At 33.5% G+C, this 24,138-nt stretch overlaps 1 protein-coding gene across 3 annotated transcripts in view; it reads right to left on the reverse strand.

The window, feature by feature from the left end:
* Positions 1 to 1,190: 1,190 nt before the first annotated feature.
* The window catches only part of LOC106072758 (dentin sialophosphoprotein-like), a 28,806-nt gene continuing 5,858 nt past the window's right edge, over positions 1,191 to 24,138 (reverse strand). The window contains exons 5-20 of one of the 3 annotated variants that reach the window (XM_056012893.1): positions 23,247 to 23,386; positions 22,126 to 22,221; positions 21,502 to 21,560; positions 18,641 to 18,677; positions 17,831 to 18,041; positions 16,332 to 16,613; positions 15,653 to 15,765; positions 13,961 to 14,055; positions 12,385 to 12,720; positions 11,631 to 11,833; positions 11,005 to 11,176; positions 8,927 to 9,663; positions 7,138 to 7,584; positions 6,075 to 6,200; positions 4,179 to 4,305; positions 1,191 to 3,027 (exon numbers count right to left, since the gene is read on the reverse strand). In XM_056012893.1, the coding sequence (XP_055868868.1) occupies positions 2,934 to 3,027; positions 4,179 to 4,305; positions 6,075 to 6,200; positions 7,138 to 7,584; positions 8,927 to 9,663; positions 11,005 to 11,176; positions 11,631 to 11,833; positions 12,385 to 12,720; positions 13,961 to 14,055; positions 15,653 to 15,765; positions 16,332 to 16,613; positions 17,831 to 18,041; positions 18,641 to 18,677; positions 21,502 to 21,560; positions 22,126 to 22,221; positions 23,247 to 23,386 (3,275 nt within the window). In that variant the 3' untranslated portion in view covers positions 1,191 to 2,933. Of the gene's footprint in view, positions 3,028 to 4,178; positions 4,306 to 6,074; positions 6,201 to 6,727; positions 6,778 to 7,137; positions 7,585 to 8,926; positions 9,664 to 11,004; positions 11,177 to 11,630; positions 11,834 to 12,384; positions 12,721 to 13,960; positions 14,056 to 15,652; positions 15,766 to 16,331; positions 16,614 to 17,830; positions 18,042 to 18,640; positions 18,681 to 21,501; positions 21,561 to 22,125; positions 22,222 to 23,246; positions 23,387 to 24,138 lie in introns of those variants that run through there. The other 2 variants (XM_056012892.1, XM_056012894.1) reach the window with 2 other exon arrangements.

Below are 24,138 nucleotides of genomic sequence, written 5' to 3' on the forward strand. Positions count from 1 at the left end.
AGATTACCGCAAGAAAAGCCTGGAGTAATAGTATAAATTTGTTTGGTTGGTTTAAGATGACGCTGCATCGTTACATTGATATTCTCTAGATGAAATCTAGACTCCATAGGAAGACAGAGGGACCTACTTTGTTTTGGCTATTGTTAGATTTTTTATCAGGACCTACTTTGTTTTGGCTATTGTTAGATTTTTTATCAGGACCTACTTTGTTTTGGCTATTGTTAGATTTTTTATCAAACAGAAAAACAGAGAAGGAGTGAGAACAAGTCTGTTCATGTACGAGTTCATGTAGTGAGACTTTGATCTGTGTGGCATGTTGGGATACAAGAGCTAAGTTGTACAAGAAACAAACTGCTATGCTAGGACAAATTTGTACAAATACTTCTTCTTCCCTAGTGCTATTAGAGCATGGAATAGATTGCCTGAGCTAGCCAGGAAAACCAGTGACTTGGCAGAATTTAAGTCATTGGTTAATATGCATGACTGAATGCATGACTCGTAGGACGTAATCATCTTCTTTTTTGAAGTAACGTCTGTATTATATAAGATAAGATTTATAATTATTTTTTTTACACTAGACAAGGCATAGTACCCCTATCAGTTCTTGCGATCTATAAGGCAGATGATGTCAAGGTCATATGTTTCTGTGGCCTATGGTTAGCAATAATATTTACTTTTAGGTAACTAATGTCAGGTACTAATTAGACCTGGGTGGACTCTGAGGCACCTTAAAGATCCCGAAATTAAAAATACCAGTTTTCAGCAGGATTCGAACCCAGGACCATCATTTCAGAAGCCAAGTGCTTTACCTCTCAGCCACTGCGCCTCTGTTAGACGTTATGTAGATGAGTAATAAATACAGCACAAAAACACCATTGATAAATAGTAAAGACACTATCAATAATTTAAAAAAATGGGTAGGTCCTATCTGTATACAGGGAAGGGGTGTTGTAAGAGCGTACATTTTTTTCAACTTAAGGTTAAAGAACCTTCTGCAAATCCAATTTCTGGGATATTGTTTTTTACATGTTGTCACCTGCATCTAATGAAAGAACATGAAAAATTTTAATTTGGTAGATAAGTAAACCAGAGGCAAGTGCATCTCTCACAGAATCTGTCACTGGAGAATAAATTAAAAACAACAAACTCTGAATTACAGAGCATAACAAGGAAAAAAAAGATCAAAGACTTTGTTATATCACTGTTGATATGTAATCATGCAGAGTTTAGATTTAAAACAAAAAAAAAATATGTATATGTTATCACATATTTAGCAATGACTAACAATTCCAATACAATAAGTTTCAAAATTCAATTTTTTTTTCTACTGTGATATTTGCGAGAAATAACTGTTGTAGGTTAGAAGGCAAAAAAAAAAAAATATCACAAGAGAAGAAATTGGAAGCTTGATTTTAAAATATATCAAGTCAAATCTGGTTGTTTGAACCAAACCAGGAGGTGATCCTATTTAAAAATCGTCTGGTGTGACTAATCAGTTTAAATTGTTAGATAGGATTTGTTTCAGTACTTTTTGATTCAGTTTGAATACGCCCTTGGTGCAATTAACGGATGGTCCGAATAACTGGATTCTGCGGTATAAGGTCTATAAATGTAAAATATTAGCTATGAAAAATTAACAAATATAGTCACAATTTTACTTTATAAAGCTAATATAAAGATGTGGTTATGCTTAAAATTCAGTTAATTTTTACAAAGAATAATAAAAATTGTTCCTTTAAAAAAAAAGTAATATCCATATTTTTGCATATCCAAGAATGCTAACCCATCATAGTTAAAGTAAATTTAATTTACTTTTAAGAACATTTTCTTGGACACACTCTAACTATTACAGAATGAAAGAAGGGCAAACTAACTGATAGAAAGCCTTGATAAAAAACAACAACTTTTTATTTAAATAAATAGCCGTAAAAATATATGAAATAATTACAAGGGAATTCATTAAGAATAAAATTAATACTTTTTTCTTTTAAATAAAAATATTTAAAATATATGAAAATGGTAAACATAGTAGTATAAAAAATATTGTAAATAATGACTGACGTATAAATCACAGACTGTATATTAAAATAATAATAATTATTGTAAAGTTATACACAAAATTCCCTTAAACCTCTTTTTTTTTTAAATGTTTTGTGATTAGGATGTTCCTTCAGATTTGAAGATAATTACATCCTAACCCAAATCTCCTGCAGGGTGAAATGGGGATTGCAGGGTTTATACCCTGGATTATTGAGACCCGTGAACCATAATCCAGAGCTCATACCACATGACCAGGCAGGCTCTATCTTAACAGTAAGTTTCAGGAACTAACTACTAGAGAAATAAAGGATTTATTTTGTTGACCATTGAAATGACCAAAATATTCCAGAACAATTATGGCCAGTAATACAATAATTTATTAAACTTGAAAGACATTCAAATTGTACGATTACTCACATTTTTTATCAAATTTCTGAAAAATCTAAAATTATATGAACTAAAGCTGGATGCCAGGGTTTTATAAAATTGAACACTTTAAAAAAATATTAATCATCAATTTAGAAAATATTAAATCTATTTTAGTGAGATTATTTATTTTTACATTGTGTATTAGTTAAAGACAATGTAATTGACTGAATACCTTTACAACCTAGTTTGAATAATTTTATGTAGCAAATTTAGTGCTGCTGTGATTCTCAATTCATAAATAAAAAAATTTTAATAACCTCTTTCAGCAAGCAAGGTGAAGGTTAGACACTATTTTTGAAAAATTTTAAAAGCCAAAAATATTGAATATACTTTTCCGCCTGCTGGATATTTACAGAAGAAAACGCTACAATGAAACAATGCACAACACAAAACTTATTTTGCAATATCATTTGGGGCGTAGATTCATTTAACTGAAGACACTCATCATACAATGCCACATAATCTTATCTCAGAGCCCTAACTTCATTCTCATCCACCGTCAGGCTCCGCCTTGTCAAAAGTAGGTCCACCTCTTGTTCTGCATTTCTCTCATCTTCACTGCAAAGTTGATTTTTAAACCAAATAATTATCTATGGCAATTTATTTTTGACAAGGATACAAGGATAAAATTGAAATGAGAATGAAATCTGTCACTTCATACTTAAAACATATTTTTAGGTAACAAGTGCCAAAACTAAGGTAAAATTTTAATGATGATAATAGCTACATTAATGTAGAATTTAGCAGTTTATGTAACAAGTCAGCATGCCAGACTATTGCCTTCCCAAATGACTTCTGTATGGGAAGTTGTTTGTAGGAAAGCACTCCCAGGGAGGTCCATACATTCATGGCTGGAAAGCACTAGCTCTCGATCGCTCCTCATGGCGTGAAGCTGTGAGTCTCAAGATTTGAAGCAAGAAGAGTGGCCAGGGTGAAAGAGCACTGAACCAACAATAAGCTGAGAGAAGATGCAGGCCTATCTGCAAATGACCAAACCCACCCATGCCACGTATGCGGCCGGCTTTTTAAAACAAGGATTGGACTTTACAGTCATCTTCGAGTCGATAGAATGTGAGAAATGTGCTCATCTTTGATCACGAAGGAGGAAGTATATATGTAGCAAGTTTACTAGAGTGACTAAGAACTTTATTTAATTCAATAGAGGATGAATAATGGATTCTTCATATCAAAATACATAACTATACCATTTATACCAAGTTACTACAAAATTATTGTGATATCTGATATGTTTTAAGGATGAAACTCAACTGAAATGACTAGTCAATAAAAATAATCCAGCTGAAAAGACTAAAAGATATACCAGTCAACAAGTATCCCCTCAAAGCAGAAATAAGTTACAAATCAAATCAACATATACCTGGATCAATACCCCTCTTTAAACAATGTGATCTATAGGGCAGATGATGTAAAGCTCTGTTTCAATGCCGACAGTTAATGAGTCCAATAGATCAGCACAATGACTAACCAACTTTACTTTACCAATGTATGTCAGGTACCCATTAGAGATGCTTGAAGCGTCCTAAAAATCCTGAAGTTCAAATTCTCAGTCTACACCAGGATTCAAATTAGAAAGCCCTTGTTTTTTTTTAGACTAACATTACATTAAAATGTTTGGTTGTGTTTTTATGTAAATAAATGAAAACGTGTTTGAAACTTTATCAACGTGAATAAAATATCTTTAAACTTACAAAATTTTGGCTCCAATATCATATTCTTGTTCACCGTTCAGCTTGACAGAGCCATTGCTGGATCTAGAAGAAGGCTCACTGTCATCATTCGACTCATACAAACTCATTCTAGAAATCTGGCCATCCGCTTAAGTTTAAAAAAAAATAAATAATAGTTATTACATAAGCTGATTCATTTAGGAAGATAAATTATTTAACCATAAATAGCTAATGTTAAAGGAAAAGCAGATGCTTTATATTTAATCAAACCAACTGCTAACAAGCTTGCAACTCTGAATAACATAAGTCACATTTTGTGGAAAACTGAATAAGTTCTATAGAAAACTACAAGTATCAGATCAACACACAGGATTGCTTGAGGTTGATCATAAGATTCATAATTAACCTCCTTGTGGGTTAGGGCTTTTCAAGCTGAAATCATCTCTTTCAATGCCCCAAAAAATGTTCTACATTTTGCATTGCAAACTGGGTCTTGATTCTCCTATTCACAATGCAGATTTGTAGATATTGATAGAACTATTGTTTGATATTTTAGGCACAATTTAGGCCATGTCGTGAACTATTGTGCTCCTATCTTAAATGCAGAACAGCCATGGTGAGAAGATAAAAATCCACTTTAAAAACTGAGTGATAAATCATAACTCATTCCTGACTCCCTAAAGCCATATTTTGTGTTCACATTAGACATTTCTCATCCTTAACTTTTTAACTTGCATTTGGCAGGTATCATGTTCACATTCAGATATGTCTTTTAAATTATGATGAAGAAATTAATAATTATAATTGTAATATCTTTATTATCCATATATTTTATTATCAATACCTTTATTATCAATATATTTTTATTATCCATATATCTTTATTATCCATATATCTTTATTATCTATATATTTTATTATCAATATCTTTATTATCAATATATTTTATTATCAATACCCTTATAATCAATATATTTTATTATCAATACCTTTATTATCAATATCTATATTATTATATTATAGCTTTTATATAGCGCTACTTTCATGCTTATAGCATGCCCAGAGCGCTTTTGGTCCAATCTCATTTGTGGACCAGTGGGGGGAGGGGGTATCTTGGAGTTGGTTTTCTGTGCTGCCTTTAGGCACTCAGTAAACACAACTCTGCCCGAGTCGGGTGTCGAACCTCGAGCCTCCTTCTAGATAGCCAAGCCAAGCCAAGTTCAAGCGCACTTGGCCTCTCGACTACGCTTCCCTATATTATCAATATATTTTATTATCCTTATATTTATTATCCATGACAAAATTTGGCTTACAATTTGTGCATTACATATAAAAAAAAACATTTTCACGATAGCGTACAAGATATATATCAATTTCACTTTATATCAGAAAGTCACATTGTATTTAATGATTTGTTTGCCAGGGGAACAAAGGAGTTCTTGTCCCTGTTTTGTCCCTGTTTGTTTTTTTGAACATTGTTATGATAACAAAAAATAAATAAAGAGAGATTATATGTACAATAAATTATTGCACTTAAAATAAAGATTAAAGCTGCATATTTTTGTACAAAAAAGACAAGTACGTAAAATTAACTACCAAAGCTTCAAGCAATGAAACAAAAAAAAATTATATTAATGTAAAAAAAAAAAAAATAAGATTTTAGTTTGATCTACAAATTGTTATAGAAGCAAAGATTAAAATCTCAAATTGCCAGTAAAAGATGAGTCCACATATTCACAAGTATTAGTTACTCCATTTTGTAGACCATACCTAACCTAGTTAAAACATTTGCCACAGAAACAACTAGGAGGTATATTAAAGAAACCTGTCTTTCTATTTTATTTTTAAATCAACGGAGATTTTTTGCTTATAAGATTTGTCCATTAAGCCAGAACCTAGCCAAAATATTTGACTTCACCTGTTAGACGTCCAGTATCAGAAGCCAGTTCCCACTCCAGCTGATCTAGTGCCTGCTTGTCTTCTACGTCTTGCTGTTCTGTTACACCAACATTGTCATAGCGGCTCAGATCATCACCATCCATTACTGGAGAAACCAAAACTAGTTTTAGAATTCAAGGGTGGGGAAAGAAAAACCATGACAGCTAGCATAACATAATGATAGTTTATTGTCTTCCATTTAATTTAGTAAAAATTGTTTTTGAATTTATAATGCTTAACTTTGTCAACACAAAAAACTTATATATAGCCTACATATTTAAAAACAAAACAACTAAATACTTTTATTCATAATGATACCAGAGCTATTAGTCCTATACCAGGATTGCTATTTTGCTTCCAATAATAAGCCAGTTAAAGGCAGTATATACCTAGGTAAAACTATAATATATTTATTATCCTGAATCATCAAATACTGTAAACTTATGCACAATGTCCTTTAATAACAAAGATCTAGTATTGAAAAGAAAATAAAACTAATAAAACAATAATTTTTTTTTCCACAATAAAAAAAACATAACAAACATAATAATTAAACATGAAAAACAAAAAAAAAAAACACAACATAGAAACCTAGAAACAACCTAGAAACATGGCTAAACACATAGTTTTCACCTTCCCCCTTTCCCTCTAGCTTAGAATGGCTTCACACAGATTTTGTTTTTCTGAAATTATTTTCAATACACTTGCTCAATATTCTTGTATTTTCTGGTAAGATTTATAGTGTAGTACTAGCAATATGTGCTACTTAGGCAGATTGATAAAAAAATTAAGTTGAGAAAAAAAATTTCTAGAAGAAAGACTATTTTATAGGTACCAAACGTTACGCAGCAATAATTGTTGATAAGGAGGGAATCTAGTCTATATGATTCTTGTATTAACAATTTGTTCCAAAGTTAGAAATTAGAAATTGAAAAAAATATTTTAAAAATCAATGAATAAATAGACTTTATGATGTGTGAAAAGACAATGGCTCAGAATAATAAATTTAGAAGTTTATTTATTAATTATTAAAAATATCTTACTTATTGCCCTTGATTCTCTTCCACTGAATATGGAAACTGGCCTTGAACTGCCTGGTCTTGAACTAACTGGCCGTGAACTGCCAGGTCTTGAACTACTGATTTGTTTTTCATTTTTAACTCCTCTTTGCCTAGATGGTAAGCCTGCCTTCTTAGAAGTAATACTGATTCCACTAAAAGGCCTGACTTCAGTTTCCCAGTGCTGGTTATCCTCCAGAGAGGATTTCAAATTCTCTTCACTCTGGTTTCTGAGGGTCAAAGTGATGTCATTGCCATCATCATAGTCCATGCCAATTGTGGTGTCACTCTCAGCTCCGCTATCATCCTCTAGCTGGCTAGCCACCCAGCCATCTTCTTGCACTCTAGACATCATCATATTAGCAATGATTGTGTTGTCAGGCTTATGAGAGTTCAGTGAGGGCTGTGTTTTTCTCAGGGGTTCATTGGCACCTGAAGTTAAAGAATAAAACAAATCTTACTTATAGGGCTTAAGTTTTCCACTTCACTGTAATGAGTGTCCAGCACTTGAGTAAAGTCAAATCTAGCTACTGGACCACATCGGGATACAATCATTTTGGTCCTAATAATTGGCTGGTCCAATTCACTGGATTCACAGTGGGAAGCGTGGTCGAGAGCCCAAGTACGCTGGAATTTGGCTTGGCTACCTATGACTTTAGAATAAACTCTGAATAATCGGCTGGTCCAATTAACCGGTGGACCAATATACTGGATTTAACTATATTAAAAGATATTTTTTAATATTCCATTTGTATATTACCTTTTTTGAAATGTATTATGTAGGCCAACATATTTTTGCAGTTTTTACAGCAATAATAAAAAATAATGTAACAAATTAATCTTAACAGCTGCCACTGGTTTTAGATAATTATTGATTGATCATCATCATGTGGGAAGCATGGTCGAGAGGCTAAGTAGGCTTGAACTTGGCTTGGCTTCCTTGGAAGGGGGCTTGATGGTTCGACACTCGACTCAGACAGAGGTGTTTTTAATGAGCGTCTAAAGGCTGCACAGAAAACCTTCTCTCAGATACATCTCGCCCTCCCCAATGGTCCACAAATGAAATTTGACCATAGCGCTCTGAGCATGCTGTAAGCATGAAAGTAGCGCTATATAAAAGCTATAATTATATTATCACAACCATACATTCCATCAACACCAGTAATGGACCAAAAAATTGAAATGATAGTATTTTACAATGGTTCTTGGGGTGGTGAATATTTTCAGAAGTTAATCTGTTGACCTAATATCCAATGGTATGCCAGGGATTCTAGTATTGGTGAAGAAGCAACAGAAGTAGGCCTACGGTTTTCAAAATAAAATCATTAATTTTTTCCAAGTTGAAATACTATAATGATTGAACACACACTGTCCTTCAGGTTACAATGGAATTCAACTTCAAGAATACATTCACAACACTAGACTTAACATAAAGTTTGAAACTTATAGACTTCATGAACTGATTAGAACTGTATCTTTTATTTAAAGCTAGTCCCAAACTCAGTTAAAAATCAAAAGTTGTCAAAACTTCTGTTATTAGAAACAAATCATCTTTCCTACATTATTTACTTTTTTTGTAAAGAAACTTGAAGTTACCAGAAGCCAATGTGTAGCAAAACATCTCGTTTATATTTCTCATGTATGTGTTGAAAGTTTTAATGACATAATTTTAATGATCTAATTTTGCAGAACTAAAATGTATAAAATGCTCACTTAATTACTAAAAATTACAAATAATCATGAAGAATAAAAAAAAAATGTAAAATGTCTTTACCTGATGAGCTATTGGGTCTCATATTTGAAGATTTTTGTGACGTCTTTGGAACATTTGTTGAGCTTAATGGTCTGTGGTCTGAATCTGACTTATTCAAGATATTTTTAGCATTTTTAACTGGTTTGTTAGAGCCTTTACTAATCAGAGAAGATCTCATTTGAGTTATATCAGAATTTGAAACTTGAATAATTTTCTGTGGAGTGCCAGAATTTTTTCTCAAATAATTTTTTACATTTTTATCTGGTCCTTGATTTAAATGTTCTGAAGACTGGCTGTTCTGTCGACTTAAGGGTGCTGGATTGTCCACAGATTTCAATGCCTGAGATTGTCTATTGGTAGCAGCTGAACTGTTTCCAATTTTCATTGAGTGAGATTTGGATGAGTCTTGTGATTTATTGGCGAGAGTTTTTGCATTTGCTGAGTGTGCAGAAGTGGCATTATGTCTGTTTGACGTTTGTGGTGTAGAACTTTTGGTAGGTATTTCAGAATTAATTCCCTTTGGAGATGACATTATCTCCCTTTTGTTTGTGTGGGATGGTAAGGTACTTTTTGTGATTGTTTTTACTTTCCCATCAGCTCCTTGGACCCGATTTAACCTTTGACTGCTGCGGCCAGTTTTAGGAGTGGATGGAGCTCTGGGTGTTTTCATGGTTGCATGGGAAGCTTCCTCTGTGAACATTTCATCTCCAAATACTAAAGAACTGTTGACGCCCAGATCAGGGGAGCTCATCTGAACTCTGAATATAATACAGACAAAACAAATTCTGAAGTAAAATTTTGTATTGTGAAACATTTTGTCTTGATTAATTAAAGTATGTAGACCTTGGTCATATTCTAATCCAAGAAAGCTTTAAGTCAGAAATAAAAACATTTGATAAATAGTTTTACATTAATAGAAAAAAGTTCTCTAATGGTTTAAAAGACTAAGTTTTTGTGTTAAAATAAAGATTTTCTAAAGATTTAAGAGATCGCCCACAACTATATACATACAAGAGATGACAAAGAGTCTCAATAAAGATGCACTCAAAATCTGCCTCTAGATAAACCCAAGTTATGCGTATTGGCTGGAGGCGCGGTGGCTGAGCGGTAAAGCGCTTGGCTTCCGAACCGGGGAACGGGGTTCGAATCCTGGTGAAGACTGGGATTTTTAATCTCGGCATCTTCGGGCGCCTCTGAGTTCACCCAGCTCTAATGGGTACCTGACATTAGTTGGGGAAAAGTAAAGGCGGTTGGTCGTTGTGCTGGCCACATGACACCCTCGTTAACCGTAGGCCACAGAAACAGATGACCTTTACATCATCTGCCCTATAGACCACAAGGTCTGAAAGGGAAACTTTTTTTTTACTTTTTATGCGTATTGGCTACAGGTCAACTGGTATCCCCCCCCCCCTCCTCAACATTGATCATACGGAGCTTGAAATGATAGAACAGTAAACTTATTAAGGCAATTCTACCAGCTATAAAATGGAGGACAAAAAGAAGAAAGCAAAAACATATCTGTCCATGTCTAACATGGAAGTGAAGGAAACGAATATCACAATGTTTCATACTGCATAGGGAAAGCAGGAGCATTTTTTGTAAAAACTAATGCTTATCTGGACAAACAAAGCTATTATTCTGCAATGCAATCGTTGTCCCACTGGCCACCTATACTTGTGAGACTTGGAAGTAATTCATAAAGGTAAAAAAGAAGTTAAACATGGCTCAACAAGAAGGATCCTAGGAATAATATACCAAAATCAAGTCACCAATAAGGATATTGTTTCCAGCAAGGGCACTCACTCCTAAGTGAAGTGGCGATTGAACTTAGCATAACATTTGTGAGACACGTCCTTAGATAAGACAAAATAAATTTACCAAAGACAGCTATAAAATGGAGGACAAAAAGAAGAAAGCAAAAACATATCTGTCCATGTCTAACATGGAATCCAACAGTGTTAAAAGACCTAAAATCCAGAAGCAACAACTAGAGAAAGGTTGTGGAAATCATCTGTGAACAATCTCTGTCGAGAGAGCTTGCACTATGCACCAAACAATGTGGAAGAATCTAAGTCTAACTCACAGCTAGGACACTATACCTGGACTGACTAGATGATGGTCTCCATTCTGTTGCTTGACCACTTATTTGACCACTGTAGGAATATGCTAGTGTCAACGCCTGGAAATTATCTTCTAATTTAATGTCACTCAGTGGAACATTATCCCCCAGGCTGCTCTCTGGTCGCCAGGATCGTGGTGCCATCTGATACACTAATAAATAATGCAACATTAATAAAGTTTCAAAATTATATCAAAATTTGTAATATTTACCTACTTAAATTTGATAATTTAATTATTCAACGTAATATATATATATGCATTTTTATTGGCACTAAATATTAAATGTAAAAAAAATAAATTATCCAAGATTTCGGACAAAACAAATTGTCTTCTAGGTCGTGTCATTTCCAAAAAGTTATATTTTCATGTCTATTGAGTATTGAGATAATAAACTAAATAAAATCTGCTATCACCATTAAGTAATTTAGTAAGAAAAAAATAAACCAATTAATTATTTTATTGATAAATTTATCATAAATTAAATTATTTTAAATTTGCAATAACTAGAATGTAACTTAGGGAGTCACTGAAATACTGTTATTTATCTACATTTATTAAGGTGCTTTGTGGGAGGACGAAACAAAAACTCCAATCAAAGACTTACATCTGTTGCTCACTTTTGTGCTCTTTGACCTTTGATCTTCTGAACTTTGTTTTCTGGAAGTCTCTTGGCTGTGATCTCCAGATTCCACTCCAGACAAAAAGAATCCCTCCATGGGAGAATGATACGAGAACTGGGGCAAGATGGTCATTTGTGCAACTTTTTTCAAAGCTTCATTTGGGCATTTTGTTAAAGTGCCTTTAATGCTGCAGAAGAAACAAAAATTACATGATGAATATTATAGAAAAAAAAAAAATTTTACAGTTTTATAATACAAGAAAAAAACATTTGTCCACTTTGCACACCAAGTTTTAAAAATAATTTTAAAAACTTTTTGCTTATGCAATGATTAAAACATAAAGTCAACAGACAGAAATTAAAGTGAATTTCAACATTATGAAAGCTAACAAACAGTTACATCATTTTTGTTAACACTATTAATGACTGACTTTCAATAACCGTACAGTGTAATAATCAATCTATCAATAATTATATTGTAAGAATACATTCGGATTAAAATCTAAATACCAGAAAGATAATATTGAATCTGCTTAATGAGAGCTACAAATAGTATAATAGATAAATTTAAATAGCTTCACCGACTGTGGCAGTTTAACTCTTTCTCTCCTAACTGATGATACCAACGTTGATTCCATCAGAATGTGGTAAATAATTACAGAGAGAAAGAGTTAAGTATTTGATTCATTTGATAATTAAGTTGTTATAACACTACTAAAGTGAAAAATATCTAAATAACCTAATTCTCGAATAGGCACGACTCTCTGCTCTGGATGCTGGCCTTGACTTTTTCCCAGTACTAGCTTTACTTGACTTTAGCCTAGAAGTAGAGCTTCCCAGTGCCTTGTCTCCTGCCACTTCAGTAGCAGTGTCATCTTTAATGACATCAGGAGTGGATGAGACAGAAGCCATGTGAACTTTAGGTTTGTGCCTTGAGCTTAGAACGGGCTGACCTCCGCCTATCATTGATGAGGACGGCCTGTCTGTATCAGGTGTGAACAATTCAGTGATGGCATTTCTCTGCCCCAGAGATTTTGAACTGTTTGTCTTGGTATTATTTTGATTCGTGGAATTGCTGCAATACAGAAAATATTTCTCTCAATTTACAAGATAAAAAAAGTATTCCCTTAAGACTAAATATTCTTAAAACTGTCAATAATCTTTTGCAATACAGAAAATATTTCTCTCAATTTACAAGATAAAAAAAGTATTCCCTTAAGACTAAATATTCTTAAAACTGTCAATAATCTTTTGCAATACAAAAATATTTCTCTCAATTTAAAAGATAAAAAAAGTTTTCCCTTAAGACTAAATATTCTTAGAACTGTCAATAATCTTTTGTGTCCATTGACATAATGAAAAAAGGATTTTACATTTTTTAAAAAGATAATGCACTGGGTTTAGTCCATTACAGTATAGAAATTATACATAAAAGCAAATCACATGGTATACTGTGGGCCACATCACATGGTATAGTGTGGGCCACATCACATGGTATAGTGTGGGCCACATCACATGGTATAGTGTGGGCCAATTCACATGGTATGTGTGGGCCACATCACATGGTATAGTGTGGGCCACATCACATGGTATAGTGTGGGCCACATCACTTTGTATAGTGTGGGCCACATCACATGCTATAGTGTGGGCCACATCACATGGTATAGTATGGGCCACATCACTTAGTATGGCTCACATCACCTAGTATGAGTTACATCATATAGAATGGGCCAGGTCACTTAGTATGGCCCACATCACCTAGTATGGGTCACATCATGTAGTATGGGCAGCATCACGTAGTATGGGCCGCATCATGTAGTATGGTGCCACATCACTTAGTATGGTGCCACATCAAGTAGTGTGGGCCACATCACTTAGTATGGTACCACATCAAGAAGTGGGGGCCACATCACTTAGTATGTGCCAGATCATGTAGTATGTGTGGTATCACCACAAAAAACATATCAGCTCCAATGGACTCAATCCTCTGCAGCTATGGGAAAAGTCTCTATGGTTTGATCAGCATTGTGTCTTGGGCCATTATGTTTGGGCCGGATATGGCCTGCAGGCAGTAGGTTAGACATCAATGAGCTACTTCTTCAGGCCTCTATAGTCAGGGGTCAAACATCCATCTTTATCTATAGACTTAACTAAGAATCTTGCAATTATATTTCTTCCTGCCTTGACTTCAGAAAGGACTATATTATCTGGCATACCTTGACTATTGTGATGCCTGACAAACAAGTCCTTTAATTCAGTAAATTCCAAAATACTTTTCTGATATTTTATTTTTTAAACTAAGATCCATGGCTAACCTGTCTATATTATTTTCCAGTTTCCAAGATTCCATTGGTGAGACTTCCTTCACTAGACAAGTGACTTTGTTGGAAACTGTTCTAGAAGTATCAGTCTGCAGAAAGTCAGGTCAGAGGTCAAGTTAATAAGAACACAAACTTGATAGGAAGTGAAGCAGTTTATTGGTTATAAGAACACAAACTTGATAGGAAGAGAAGCAGTTTATTGGTAATAAGAACAAAAACTTGATAGGAAGAGAAGCAGTTTATTGGTCAAATGTAGTCAGAATGATCTTTCACTTAAATTACATTACTTCCATAAGACAAAAATGTAAAAGTAGATTTGGTTCATCAATCTGTAACTAATTAATGTTAGAGATTTTAATTTTTGGCATGTATTAGGTATCCAGCTGATCTAGCATATATTTGAATATATACTAAAATAATAATAAGATTGGTGTACATGTCCAAGCATACAAAATAAAAGATGTGCTAACTGTTTATTTTGTTTTTGTATTATGTCTTAGTGTTTCAACTATTTTAGGGAAGCCATATTAGCTTTAAATTTATGGTTACAACTAAAGAGTAAAATAAAGTAAAATAAAGCTCCTCTTTAAGACCTTGTGATCTATGGGACAGATGATGTAAAGACCATGTTTCTGTGGCCCATGGTTAACGAGTGTGTCATGTCGCTAACACAACAACCAGCCGCCTTTACTTTCCCCCATCTAATGTCAGGTACCCATTAGAGCTGGGTGGAATTAGAGGTGCCACCATGCCTCCCAAATTAAAGAGTATTCTGAGTTTATCATGTGAGCCACAGGCTGAATTTCAGCTTGTATTTATTTCATTTAGATTTTTTGTTCAAAGTTTTTTTCAAATTTTCATTCTTTTAGATGGGAACAAATGTTGCTATTACTTGTTTGTATTCTTCTAAGATTTATTGGTTTTATATTTATCTGATTTTTATTATTCTACTCTGCAGTCAGGACTATTGCAATTAGTCAAGTCAATTATTTCAATGAAACTAAACTAGTCCTTGTGGGAAGCCTCTATTTTTCAGTAATGGTTTTGATTTAAGAGCTAGTTATGACTAGTTTGATTGCTTTCTAGTATGCATTCCTAAAAGCCCATGAACTAGTAGACCAGAAATGCCTCAATATTTCAGTTTTCTAAAAATGATAAACTGGAGAACTTCAATGCTTTAAGTAGACTCTATTTGTTCAGTATATATAGCATAGTTCTAGCTAAATACAAACAAGTAAAGTTCCCCTACAAAGGATCTGTAGGGTAGATGATGTTAAAGTCATCTGTTCATTTGGCCAATGGTTAACTAGCAGGGTGCCATGTAGCAAGCACAACTACCAACTGCCTTTACTTTCCCCAGCTAAAGCCAGATACCCATTAGAGTTGGGTGGACTCATGGGCGCCCTAAAGATCAAGAAATTTAAAATCCCAGTCTTTACCAAGATTCAAACCCAGGATTCCAGGTTTGGAAGCCAAGCGCTTAACCCCTCAGCCACCATGCCCCCCTAGTTCTAGCTAGTATAATGTAAAGAAAAAATCTCCAAACTATTATTTACTTTATCAGGCAAGATAGGAGACAAAGAGTAGTTTGATGCAGCATGATGATCAGGGGTTTCCTATGCCTGTACTGCCCCCCTAGTTCTAGCTAGTATAATGTAAAGAAAAAATCTCCAAACTATTATTTACTTTATCAGGCAAGATAGGAGACAAAGAGTAGTTTGATGCAGCATGATGATCAGGAGTTTCTGACGCTTGTACTGCCTCAAGTAATGACTCAAAGTTAATGTGGTCACTTTCCTCTGTTGATAGAGATCATTTGGAATATTTAGAAAAGAATCCAACTATAATAACAACAGCAGTGATGGTAACAACATCCCAACAATAATGTCATTTATATAGCAATGCTAAATCTAGAGACTTCAGATAAATCTTTTTTTTTACTAATAATTTTAGTCTTGACAGACTAATAAAAGTTATATCATTTCAGTTGAAGTTTCATAAATATTTTCTCATCAAATATTTTCCTTTGTTAAATTAAACTTTTTTTAATGACTTAAATTATACCCAAGCAGATTAAACCCAGCCTTTCCCCAGTGAGTAGCTAGATAAGTAGTATACATTTAATTTAGTTCAACAAACTTTCAAAGATGACTTTAAGTACAAACAAAGCTGTTTGCTTCAGCCTACACCATATATGTGTAAACTAATTAATAAATGTGAAAGCTAAATACAATGTATTATATTAATACTATTAATCAGTACTTTAAAAAAATTCTAATATTTTTTTAACTCTTTAATTCTATCTAACATATGATATGTAATGATTAATTTACATGGCAAAATACAATAGCACAAAAGTTTATACCTAGATTGGACTCAAGTCTCCTGCTGCTAAATGATGTCTCTCTACTATATTGATTGTTCTTGGCAGAAAAGGTGCTGGACAATGGAGATTGGCGGATTGGTGTGACCTCATACTGACCACTGCCAGATGAGTTGCCAATCCTTGGTGTGGACATCTCAGCCAACTCAGTTCTCCTGTGCTTTTTCAGCAAGAGTCGATCAGCGTATGATAATGTGGATTTAAACTTTATCTCTGGCACCCTCGGTTGTTCTGTGGTTCCAATGGATTCATCAAGGGTCATAACTGAAATATACAATCATTTTCAGGTGTCACACTCGCAGTGTTGTAAACCCGAAGAGAAAGAGCAGGCTAGTCACATGGGTGTGTATAGTGTCACATCTGACAGCACACGTAAGGGCTGACCAGTAGTAGTTAGTATTATTAGGTCACTTTGAGTATGCAGAGGAAAATTATGTAAATTTTTCTCAAGAACAATTGATAAACTAGATATAGGGTAAAAAAAAATAGAGTCATGGGAAGGTGATTGTAAGTTCTATCATTGTCGAATAATATCAACTAAGATTGATATAGGCTACCTATAGATGTGAAAGTAGCTATCGCAGACGTCAGTCAGTCACTAGTTAGAAGTCATTGTTCCATGTGGATTATTTAAGATGCTTCTTCATTATTGAATTATATGTTTGCAAGCTTGAATGTGTCTTTTATTTCAACCTACTCTATTCCAGTTTTATAAAAAAAAGTAAAGTTCCCCTTTGAAACCTTGTGGTCTATAGGGCAGATGATGTAAAGGTCACCTGTTTCTTTGGCCTACGGTTAACGAGGGTGTCATTTGGCCAGCACAATGACCAACCGCCTTTACTTTTCCCCAACTAATGTCAGGTTTCCATTAGAGCTGGGTGGACTCAGAGGCGCCCAAGGATCCCGAAATAAAAATCCCAGTCTTCACCAGGATTGGAAGCCAGGACCCCTGGTACGGAAGCCAAGCGCTTTACCACTCAGCCACCGCGCCTCCGTTCCAGTTTTATACTTTGGATTATTTATTTTGTTTGAGTTTGAATGCATTAAACTCAAGAAAAATTCATCACATTATTTCTTCAGTGTATCGCAGTAGTGTGTTGAATATATTTATAGGCACCTTTGAATCTGCATATGTCATATGATTGTAGAGACAATTCAATACTCTCTCCAAAATAACATCATGACATCAGCCACTTTGCCCACTAACCAATGTAACTAATCTAGAATTTAAGCAACATGATGTATTTAAACTAGTTTAATGACATGCACTACATAATAATTCTACTATATCAAGTTTGAATTTACCATGATGGATATCAGAAATAAAATAATTCTTTTTCTCTTAATCTATAGTTAAACTATAACACAAACGTTATGAAAAACATATGCACATAAACTAAACTCTTTCTAAATATTTAATTTTCTGTGATAAATAATATTTTAGTTGAAATCTCTAAATAAGCGCAACATAAAATTATTACCAGGAGTTTTTTGTGGAGATGAACTACTTTGACGAGGGCTGAAGGCTTGAGGCTTGTAGGCTTTTGTTTCTTCCCCTTGCCTCCATGCCATTAGAGCTTGTTGGAAAGATGCAGCACTCTGGGATTCATCATAGTTTCCGAGTAAAAGGGATGAGTCACTTGGTGGTAGAGGACTGGCTTGAGCTGCACCTGATTCATTGTGCAGGGAGATCTTTGGAGAAAACAAACAAAAATAAGTTTTTACTTACAATTATTTCAAGTAATTGAGATATACTAAATAATTATTGATGGTGATTCTTACAGTTCTAAATCCGGGAAACTTTAGTAGGTTTTAAAGATTATATATGATATTGATATTTTAAAAAAGCGAGGCATTATTGGGTGCAACATTTTGACATAATTCAGACAATTCAAACTGTCTGGTGGTAGGGTGCCTGCCAGAATGTCTACATTGACTATGACTTGGCAATAAAACTGGGTGTCAAGCATGGTGGCTGATATTAAAAAATTATTTTTTTTATTCAAAGTAAGTTTTTTACCAAAAGCTAATGAATCCTTTTCTGTGTCAAGTATCCAAAGTATTAACTAGTGGGCTATTATTTACAGTAGCCTTTACTCTGAGTTAAACTAGCAAGTATTCCTTGATTTTAAAAAATAATTTAAATTAGTGCAGTCAATAAATGTAAGTCTGATATTACAACTTTAAAACTTTTACAACATGCAAATATAAAATACAGACTAAAAAATATAATACAGTAATAAAAATATAATACAGTAATAAGTAACTTTCTTGAACAAGTAACAACTTACTGAATAGGTTGGAATGCTACCACTAGCTTGACTGTCACTGCTTCAACAAATACAAAATAATAATAAAAACTCTTGAAAAACACTTTTTAAACAAAAACATTTTCAAGATTTAAAATACAAACAAAAATTTCAGTTTTGTTAAAACCAAGATGGTCAGAAGTTTCATCGAAATCTGTTCAAATCTTGTCTGTCCAGTTATATGTTCAACGTCACATTTTTTTTTTCAATTCTATCAATTCAGTGTCTGTAGAATTAATATGAATTGGATGTGATAGAATAATACATTTTAATATGATATGCACATTTTCCTTCATAACACAAATTATTCAGTTTTAAAACACATGAAAAAATATTTAGAGTTATTCTAGCAGCACAGTTGCATTACAATTGGAACAAAGGCATCATGGAGTTGAAAAGGCTAACAAAGGTGGGTTCATCAATGGAACAACCAGACAGACACAGGTCAATTAAAACACTCTCAAGTCAATGTCAGCCAAGAATTACAAAGAAGAGTGTCTCAAACAACTGGCATCAAGAAGCACAGGCCAAGATATTTACAAAGAAATGACAATGCCAAGCAAACTGGACAGTATCAATTTCTTCCTGTGCATAGAGCAAACTGCTATCTTCCCAACTAATAACAAGACACACACTTTTAAATTTTGCCTAAAAAGCATTAGCCCTACCCACCCAACTAGATACTGCACACACACTTACAAAACTGTCAATCATACATTCTTTGTCACAATTTATTTCACCTTACACCACAACAGCCCAACATAACCAGCACCAGTGCTTAACATGTGAAAAAATAGCATTCTGTTTTTCCTTGGCACAGACTGCAAAAGAGCTTACAGCTTAGCAGCATTGATGAAGAAGAAGAAGAAGAGGTATTCTAAGGACAATGTAAGAATAATATCAGCAATGAAGTTCTTAGCAGGTATTACTCAAAATGATGTCAACAAAAAAAACTTCATAAAGATTTGTATGTCAACTACAATAATGTTATGACAGGTACATTTCAAAGTTTCACAAGTTCAATAAATGTGCTATATAATGTAAAGTCTTCTAGGTTTAAAACTTGAATAACAGATATAAAATCATCTAAGTTTGAGTCTGAATAATTTTTAGGCTTTTTTGTAATGCCTCTTTTCCTATTTTGTTAGAAACAATTTTACATAATGTCAATTTAGAATGATTAAAATATTTTTTTAAAGGAAGGACACCATCGTTCAATATTAAATTTTTTTTTAAATTGGAAGAATTTTAACATCTGGATTCAACAGAAATTTTGTAAAACTTCATTTGTTTAAGATCTATCTAGTGTGATCCTTTATACCATAATTACAAATTAAGCTGAAAAAACATATAAACAGCAAATAAAAACTTTGATTTATGCCAGTTAAAAGCATCTCTTCTATCAGCTGCCTTTGTTAACCTCTGTATATTACACTGTTGTTACTAATTCATCATAGAGTATTTGAAGGGCTGCTTTTTGTAAATGTATAACTTTATACCTTTATGAATTTCTAAACATGATAAAAGAGAACATGTGCCAATTTATCTTATCTTATATAATACAGACGTTACTTCAAAAAAGAAGATGATTACGTCCTACGCGTCATGCATTTAGTCATGCATATTAACCAATGACTTAAATTCTGCCAAGTCACTGGTTTTCCTGGCTAGCTCAGGCAACCCATTCCATGCTCTAATAGCACTAGGGAAGAAGGAGTATTTGTACAAATTTGTCCTAGCATATGGGACGAGGAATGTGCCTTTATCTTTGTGTCTTTCAGAGTATTTTATTAAATTTTGTTTTTGTATTTGAAGATTGTAGTTCAGTGTTTTATGTATTATTGCTACTTTACTTTTGAGCCTTCTGTCCTGAAGGCTTTCTAGATTTAGTGATTTTACTAAAGGTGTTACTCTAGTCAAATGTGAATATTCGTTTGTTATGAATCGCACTGCTCTATTTTGTGTCTGTTCTAGTTTCTTAATGTTTTCTTGAGTTGAGGGGTCCCAAACAGAGGATGCATATTCTATTATTGGCCTAACCAAGGTTAAATAACATTTTAGTTTTATTTTCTTATTTGATTTATAGAAATTTCTTTTAATAAACCCTAATGCTTTGTTTGATTTTTTTGTAGTTTCATCAATATGTGGATTCCATGACAGTTTTTCATTTATTATAACACCTAGGTATTTTGCGTTTTTAGTCTGTGTTACTGGTTTGCCATGAATAAGATAAGTGGAATTAATTTGTTTTAGTTTTTTTGTTACTCTTAACAACTGACATTTTTCTGGGTGGAAAGACATGCTCCAATTTGATTCCCATTTCTGTAATTCATCTAATTCTCTTTGTAAAATATCTGTGTCTTGTGTTGTTTTTATTGTTCTATATATTATGCAATCGTCTGCAAATAATCTGACTTTTGTTCCTGAAGTAATGCAATTTGGTAAATCATTTATGTAAATTAAAAATAGTAGTGGACCCAAGACTGTTCCTTGAGGTACACCTGAGTTTACTGTTATCGGTGTTGATTTAGAACCATTTATTATTACAGTTTGTTCTCTCCCTATCAGAAAGTCTTTAATCCACTGATTTTTTTACTCTGACTCAATATTATTTCTTAGGAAGCTTAACTTGTAAGAAGTTTGATTCCCAAGAGCTTTACTGAAGTTCTATGAGAAGATTCTAAAATCAAATAAGCCACATCAGTAAGAGTCAAAATACTACAAGTGACAGTTGAATATTTGAAATAAAAAAAAAAAAAAAACCAAACTGAAAGTAATGATGGGACTAAATCTTTGGCAGAGATTCAGAAAATAACCTTATAGGAAATTAATAATGGACTTACTGTGATGATTGAGGTTCAGAGCCAGTCCTTGGTGACATGCAAATTCTTGAACCAGTTGCCTTGATAATGAAAGAAATACATTGATATTTTTTAAACAACATAGCTCTCTCTATATATCTCAGCTATTTCTTACAGTAAAAAAATGGTCTAATGATTGCCAGTTGCTAATCTATAGTCACAGTTAATTATTGGCCTTTAAAATTATTATTTTTTACAATTAAATTAGCCAAATTATTCAGGAAATTATAATGAAAAATATCTCAAGAAGGTGTACAATTTTCCAATTAAATGATTGCCTAGTAAAAACAAAATACAGTATTTTTCTAAGAAATCTCCCTCAAAATTTGTCAATCCTATTGTGGAAATATTCTGTCATGTTCCAATAGAAAATAGAATGCCTATTTGTTGTTTTAAATCAAATAATATAACTTAGTAATAACTATAAGGCAATAGCTTAAAGCACTAGAATGCTTACAAATGGCATTGGAAGGGATGTAGATTGTTTCTGTTAATGAGCTACTCATACTTAAATATGTAATTAATCAACATAGAATCTAACCTTGTGGAAATTTATAGAAATAATTTCAGAAAAATCTGGAACTAATTCATTGTGAGACAACTTACACTTAGTGGCACACTCCTGTGTTGTTTGAGAGCACCTTTTAAATGAAATGCAGAGAAACATCCAAAACAGAATATCTCAGAGCACTGAACACATGTCTAGATAGAAAGAAAACATTCATGTTACATAGGATTGTCAACTTGTTATATAAAAAAAAAGTCATCATTTTTGTTTCATAGAACTATAAAAGAAGCTGACTGTATTAAGAGCAGGATAACCGAAGATCCTCAAAGGAATGTATACACAAGTTAAAGTTTAAATGAAAATACAGGAATTTTTATATTTTCCTTGTATCTTTCGACCATCAGCAGTCTAATTAACTTTGCCATAACCTGCTGGTATGATAATACTTCACTGGTACAAAGACATAGACTAAATAGACTAATTAAAAAAAGCAGAGTATATCACTTGAACACAGCTACCATCTCTTGAAGAACTTTTTTATGAAAGATGCCTTTCCAATACACACATTTCTCAGAGACAACCACTGTTACATCAGATCTGAACAAAGTGGTCGCCTCCTTCCATTAGGGCTACACCAGAAAGATTTAAAAACTCCTTTATCCCACTTTTGGTCAGAATGTTATGAGGTCATCTGTCGTCATCGAGAAGTACATAGAAGTCTAATTCATAAAAGTGTTGGTTGTGAGTGTAATAGAAGTCTAATTCATAAAAGTGTTGGTTGTGAGTGTATGTGTTTTGTATGTGAATGTTGTTCGTATTTGCATCTATATTATTATTGTTACAATTGTTACACTGAGGTGGTCAATTGTAGTCCAACTGAATTTCCATATCATTGGACCAATAAAAATTATCTTATATATACAGATGTTACTTCAAAAAAGAAGATGATTATGTCCTACGCGTCATGCATTCAGTCATGCATATCTTATCTTATAGACACTTGTATTTTTTCCCAAAAGAAAATTATACTGCGTTAATAGGCAAATCTCATAAAAATGCAGAGATGGTGGCTTAAATTATTCATTCTCAGCCACACCACCAGCCTGTTGACCCCCTATGAATTAGGCAAACTATGGAGTAGTTCTCAATACAGTAACAAATGAGATATTATTTTCTCTTGTAGAAGTGTCAAGCATAAAAAATCAATTTGACAACTTACCAAAGTAGCAGTCCTGTCTTCACACTGGCCACATTTGGGTCCTCCCCGAAGTTTATCACCTCTAGGAGTTATACCTGTAGGCAGCTTTCGTTGAGCTATGTTTTTCATGGTGCCAGGTTGACTGCTACGTTTTGGAACATCTGGAGAACAAAAATAAGTGATAAGAAATTATATTTTTCTAAACTATGGCCTGCATGAAATAATATATTGATATTTATTGTTATATTATTAAAAAAGAAAACAAAGAAGAATAAAACATTTTTATTATCGAAAAACGTCATTTCTCTTGTTAATTTGATAGATGACAACTAATACAAGGTGAAACAAAATGTCTTATTAAGAAAACTAGCTTAGGGACATGGAAGGGATTTCTATTATAAAACTTAAAACTTCCCAGGAACATTATTGCACAAATGTTAAACTGGACTTGACTTCTTCCTGTGAGACCCAGGGGAGCATAAGGCCACAATCACACTTCTACACTGAACTAGGTTCTGAGCAGCTTTCTTCATCTGCTCCCATGTTATTCCAGTATCCTCATCTGCTGATGACTGACCTCTTCCAGATTTGTTAAGGCTGCCCACTTTCCTCTTTCTCTGTGGATTCCAATCAACTGCCTGCCTTGCAACATTGGTAGTTGGTTTTCCCAAGGTGTCATACTCAGCTCGATTTTTATTTTTCTATGTCTTGGCCTATGGATTTCTGGTTGGTTCTCTTCCACAAGTTGACAGTAGATTTCTTTTTGGGACACATGATTTCCAGTATCCAGTCTTGGTGAAGGGCAGGACTATTTTCATATTAGTTTTTTTTTTACTCCCAAGGTCTCGGAGCCACATAGAAGGACAGACTTAATGCTTGTGTTAAATTGAAGATTCTGATCTTGTTCTGTAAA

Source organism: Biomphalaria glabrata, chromosome 15 (assembly GCF_947242115.1).
Source record: "Biomphalaria glabrata chromosome 15, xgBioGlab47.1, whole genome shotgun sequence".
Classification (NCBI taxonomy): Eukaryota; Metazoa; Mollusca; class Gastropoda; family Planorbidae; genus Biomphalaria; species Biomphalaria glabrata.